This window comes from Psittacula echo (genome assembly GCF_963264785.1).
Source record: "Psittacula echo genome assembly, chromosome: 3".
Classification (NCBI taxonomy): Eukaryota; Metazoa; Chordata; class Aves; order Psittaciformes; family Psittacidae; genus Psittacula; species Psittacula echo.
Genome location: NC_137736.1, coordinates 97,645,077 through 97,650,600, shown reverse-complemented (window position 1 = coordinate 97,650,600; position 5,524 = coordinate 97,645,077). Strand labels below are relative to the sequence as shown.

The 5,524-nt window shown below is 48.4% G+C and overlaps 1 protein-coding gene across 1 annotated transcript; it reads left to right on the top strand.

Annotated features, from left to right (window-relative positions):
* The first annotated feature begins 286 nt into the window (after positions 1-286).
* On the top strand, positions 287-5,317 carry TPT1 (tumor protein, translationally-controlled 1). The gene is made up of 6 exons (XM_080612847.1): positions 287-424; positions 724-797; positions 1,192-1,382; positions 2,117-2,222; positions 3,559-3,675; positions 5,091-5,317. The coding sequence occupies exons 1-6, from the start codon at positions 397-399 to the stop codon at positions 5,091-5,093; spliced, it is 519 nt and encodes a 172-aa protein (XP_080468973.1). The 5' UTR covers positions 287-396; the 3' UTR covers positions 5,094-5,317.
* The last annotated feature ends 207 nt before the right edge of the window (positions 5,318-5,524 follow it).

The following is a 5,524-nucleotide window of genomic DNA, read 5'->3' as shown; positions in this document are numbered from 1 at the left end:
CGACTGCCCAGCCTCACCTGAGGGCAAAGAGGGGCTGGCCTTCCACTGCAGCTTCCCCTGCCTCGCCAGCACGGGCACTCAGCCCTCCTGCCGGCACGGCTCTAGCTTGGGGAGACGGTTTGTGCTACCGACCCCCACACCGCACACACACCCTCGACACCGCGCAAGCCGCTCCAACAGCCCCGTCACGGCCACCAACCGCCTCCCGCCCCCCGTCCCAAACGGCCGCGCGGGGGCGCCGCGCGGGGCGGGGCTGGCGGAGCGCGCGTGCGCGGTGACGCGCGTGCCGTGCCCGCTATATGAGCTGCGGCAGGCGCTGACTCGGCCCTTTCCGCCGCGCTCCCGCCCGCTCTCGGGTCGCTGCGCAGAGACCGCGCCGCCGCGCCCGCCGCCGCCATGATCCTCTACCGGGACTGCATCAGCCGTAAGGGCGGCGGCACCGCGCTGGGGAGAGGGCCGGGAGGGCCAGCCGGTCGGGCTGGAGGTTGCTCTGGCGGGCGGGGGGAAACGGCCGGCCGGGGCCTGCGCCCGGCTGCTGGGCCTGGCGGTGCCGCGCATGTGCAGTGCGGTCAGCCGCGCCGGCGATGTGGGGGGGGAACGTACATTCCGGGCTGAGGCCGCGCGGCCTGGGCTGCGAGGGCGGTGAGGGGAGGCGACTGAGGGGAGGTGAAGGGCGGAGGCTGACGCGGAGGCGCCCGCCTGTGTGTGTCTGTCCCCCCGCAGAGGACGAGATGTTCTCGGACATCTACAAGATCCGGGAGGTGGCGAACGGCCTGTGCCTGGAAGTGGAGGGGAAGGTGAGTAGCCCGTCCACCTCGGGAAGGGACTGTGTTGGGGAGGGAAGGAAGGCCTCGCCGCGGTGACTCAGAGCCAGGCTGCGGCTGGGGAGAGGGGTTGGCTTCCCTGTGAGGGACCCTGGGGGGGGGCAGGGCACGGCCTGGTGCCTGTGGCTGAGACAGAGATGGCTGCTATCATGATACCTGTGTGAAAGTTCAGTGTTGGCGGTGTAGTGAATGTCAGGTGCTGAGAGAGGAGCCTGGCTTAAAAAGCCGGTGCTTGGGCTGCATTCATGTTCCTTGCATTTAACTGTGGCTCTGAAGTCATGCCCTGCTGTCAGGTCATAGATGTGTAAGAGCGGTAGCATTAAGATTTTTGCAGAGCCGTTAAGTTTTTTGATGTCTCTAAATCTAGATGGTCACCAGGACAGAGGGTCAAATTGATGACTCTCTAATTGGTGGCAATGCCTCTGCTGAAGGTCCTGAGGGAGATGGAGCAGAAGCCACGGTCATAACTGGTGTTGATATAGTAATAAACCACCACCTGCAAGAAACCAGCTTTACAAAAGAATCCTACAAGAAGTACATCAAGGATTACATGAAAGCGTAAGTGTCAGCAGGCTTTTTCTTTAAATGGGATTGCAGAAGTTTTAGGTTGCCGAGTTTTTAAAAACAGTGTTGAACTTTGTTCCTGTAGTAGGTGTTAGTTCTGATACAGATGCCAAACTCGCTGTGAACTTGAATTATGTCTTAATACTTGGCAAAACTGGAGCTCTAAAGAATTGATAGTGGAATATCTGAGTTTATCTTGGCTGATGTACAGGACCTGGTCATGTGCTTTGAATGTTACTTGTAGCCTTTCTGTTTTCTTTTGGATTTATCTATACCAGATGTTCATGTGGAAGGGGGTGAGGTGGTGAAGAAAAGCTTCCTGAAGTTTTTGTAACTTGGCAGTTTCAATGCACATAAGTAATGTGTGAATGGATCTTCTGCTAATTCAAGGTGTAACTTCTGTTGCTCATGTTTCAGTGGGTTAGTACTAAAGGAGAAAAGACCTTGTGATACTGAGAGTACTGTTTGTTCTGTGAAAATGGTTTGCTATATTTTGGTATTTATACCGTTAGCTTGGAGGTAAAATGAGCTTGATAAAAGTGTCAGGCACTGTTCTGGTAACTGACTAGCAAAGTTAAGTTAAAATTTTGGGGCTTTAAGAGTGGGAGGGGGAAAAGCAGTGAAATCAAATGGTTTGACTGCTAACAACTCTTCCTGCCATGATGTGATGCTGCGCAGTGGAGTTATTAAGCTAGAACATGTTTTCAGATTCTTCTTTTTTCTTCCAGAATCAAAGCCAGACTTGAGGAACACAAGCCAGAGAGAGTAAAGCCTTTCATGACAGGGGCTGCAGAACAAATCAAACACATCCTTGCGAATTTCAAAAACTACCAGGTAATGAAACTTCTGTTTCCCTACAATAGTGTGGCAGTGATACAAGCTGTGATTGGTTCATTGGCTGAACTAGCTTGTTGAGAGTTTTGAGGACTCTGGGAGTCTGAACATCTGACTTGCCCTTCTCTGAGGGCATTAGAGACTCTGAGAGTCACAGAAAAGAAATAGCATAGAAATTTCTTGGGGTGTTTGAGGATCTCATTTCAGTTTGCAATGCTTGTAGATAACTACATCTGTAGCTAGCACCATTTAGGAGCCATGGAGTTTTAAGACTTGAAAGATGAATAATTTTGGCACCTGCTGTGTCTTACTCTGCTGTTCATAGCAGTGTGGTAAAACTATAAAATGGTAGAATGTTTAGGTTAGAAGGGTACTTAAAGATCAGCCAGTTCCAACCCGCCTGCCATGGGAAGGAGCACCTTCCCCTAGAGCAGGTTGCTCCAAGCCCCGTCCAACCTGGCCTTGAACGCTACTAGGGATGGGGAGCAGCCACAGCTTCTCTTGGCAACATGTTCTACTGTCTTGATCACCCTCATATTGAAGAATGTCTTCCTAATATCAAATTAGTTCTACCCTCTTTCAGTTTAAAGCCATTTCCCCTTGTCCTATCACAAAATTGTCCTGTAAAAAGTCCTTCTCAAGCTTTCTTGTAGTCCCTCTATGTACTTGAAAGCTGCTCTAAGATCTCCCTGGAGACCTTCTCCAGGCTGAACAAGCCCAACTCAGCCTTCTTCACAGGAGAGGTGTTACAGCCATCTGATCATTTGTGTGGCCCTCCTCTGGACTTGCTTGAGCAGGTCCATGTCCCTCTTGTGCTGGGAGCCCCAGATCTGAATGCAGCACTGCAGGAGTGGTTTCACAAGAGCAGAGTAGAGGGGTAGAGTCACCTCCTTTGACCTGCTGGTTATGTGCCTTTTGATGCAGTCCTTATACAGAGGCTTTTTGGGCCTCAAATGCATGTTGAGTCATGTTGAGCTTATCAACACCCTCAATCAAGTCCTTCTTAGGCTGCTGTCAATCCAGCCTCCCCCAGCCTGTATTTGTGGCTGAGGTTGACCTGACCCAGCTGCAGGATCTTGCACTTGGCCTTGTTGACCTTCATGAAGTTCACACTGGTCCACCTCAAGCCTGTTGGTACTTCTGAATGGCACTTCCCTGTGGTGTGCTGAATGCTGAGGTGGCACTAAAATGGATAAGCTGCAGAAAGCAAAATCCCTGCAGCTGGTGAGGGGGAGTTTTAAATTGAACTTGGAGATGTTATAGCTTTCTTGTGTAAAAAGGCACTTTCTCTTGCTTAATAGCTCATTAAATGTCTCAGTAACGCGTTTCTCTGAAGTTCTTTGTAGGAGAGAACATGAATCCAGATGGTATGGTGGCTCTCCTGGATTTCCGTGAGGATGGTGTGACCCCATATATGATTTTCTTTAAGGATGGCTTAGAAATTGAGAAATGTGTAAGTACTGGGTGAATGTGCTCAACTACATGATTAGTTCTTCCAGTGCATCACTTGTTCTCTTGTGTCCTTGCTGAAGTTGAACAGTAGCTGCCAGCTTTAAACTTTAAAGGTTGAAGTCAGTACAGCTTAATTGGTGCTTTGTGTCAGACAGTGCCTGAGACTTCCCTCATGTGCTATTCAGTTACACCGAATGGGAAGTAGTTTCACTGCAGTGATTCATGGTGACTTCATGGGTAAGAAATGCAGAAAGAATTGCCTTTCTGAGATGTGTGTAACTATGTGATTTAAGGACAATGTTCTCTGTAATGCACCACAACAGGGTGTTAATGGTGAAATATCTTACTTGATCATGTTCCCTCTTCTTTTGCTTATTCTCATGCCCTTTTTTGTTATGCAAGAACTTTGTTTAAAAATTGCCATAAATTTGGGAACACAGTAGTAATCAATAATCAAGTACTTCACCTACTGTGTGGAATCTCCAGCTGTTTGAGCTCAGACATCTCCTGTTGTCTGCTTTATCTTTAATGACTTTGTTGGAATGTGGTTGCAGCAAAACAGTCGTTGGATCACAACACTTGCATTTTTAGGCTTATTTGGAGTGCCATGGAATTTGCTGTAGACTGGTAGTGTGGGGTTACCAGTTGCTTTGCCCAGTCATTGTGGCCTCATGAAGTCTGTTTATAGCCAGCTAAATTTATCTGTAAAGCCTCCTAGAGGCTTCCTGGTATGCAGGTCATGTAAAGATGAACCAACTCGTAGTGTGGAACAGGAGCCCAGCCAAAGGAATGCTCTTATTGGTGCGGAACAGACACCACCTCCTGCAGCCTGCCTGAGGAGGGATAATGTCTGCCCTGTACTCTGGAACAGGCCCAGGTCACCTGGAAGGTGCCTCCTCAAAGCAGAAGGTTGTGTTCATCTCCCCTACTTGGGCAGACCTTTTGGATGTGTAATTTGGGTATCTCCATCTCCTTCAAGAGGGAGTAAAAGAATAGTAGCAGGGTGTTCTAGTGGGAGGCAAAAAAAAACCCCCTATGACAGCTTCTTGGTGCAGCTTTTGTAAGAGGCAGTATGTACATTGTAAGCTTTAGTACTTGTTTAGGATGTGCTCTTAATTGAAAGGAAACTTGAAACTTAGTGTGTCAAGCAAAAAGGGTATGAATGAGTATCCTGTCTGGCTTGCTCAGCAGCTGATGCCAGTTGCTCTGTATGATCATAAGAATGATCAGCATCCTCTGATAGACCATGAGCACTTTTCCTGTTGCTCTCTGGTTTGCACTATGATGCAAAAATAACTTCCTTGTGCTTTCTGCCTGCCAGCCTGTGGCAGCTCAGATTGAATTAGGGAATACACAAGTAAATTACAGAAATTTACTGTCATGACCTTGAACTAACATTTGCTACTCTTCTTTCAGTAACAGATCAAACAGTATGGTTTTGGATCACCCGTCTTCATAGCTGGCTGCTCTTTCTTCTTCATCGGCACACCACCCGGAATTGGCAATGTCTAACTGGACTGATGTCATCTTGAGCTTTATTCACTTATTTTGACCCTGATTTGGAGTGGAGGCATTGTTTAAAAAACAAAAAACAACAAACATCTGTCATGTAGATTGTCTAAAATAAAACTCATTTAAATCCATTCTAGGTGATGGCTTTTGGTCTAATGTGTTTCTTAGGGTGACTTGCAGGAGAGGTTGCAGCAAGGTGTTTGTCCCAGGATTTGGTACTGTCAGTAGCATAGCCTGGTCATAGCACACTGTGACTTGACGACAGACTTCATGCAGTTTCTACCTGTGATACTGAAGTGCAAGAGCAGGCTAAGGTCAATCAGGCAAAGCCCAGGAGA

Bases quoted from the DNA above. Each gene is read 5' to 3' on its own strand.
- TPT1 (XM_080612847.1), top strand. From the start codon at position 397: ATGATCCTCTACCGGGACTGCATCAGCC. The intron at 425-723 runs GTAAGGGCGGCG...GTCCCCCCGCAG, and splicing joins CTACCGGGACTGCATCAGCC to AGGACGAGATGTTCTCGGAC. The intron at 798-1,191 runs GTGAGTAGCCCG...CTCTAAATCTAG, and splicing joins GCCTGGAAGTGGAGGGGAAG to ATGGTCACCAGGACAGAGGG.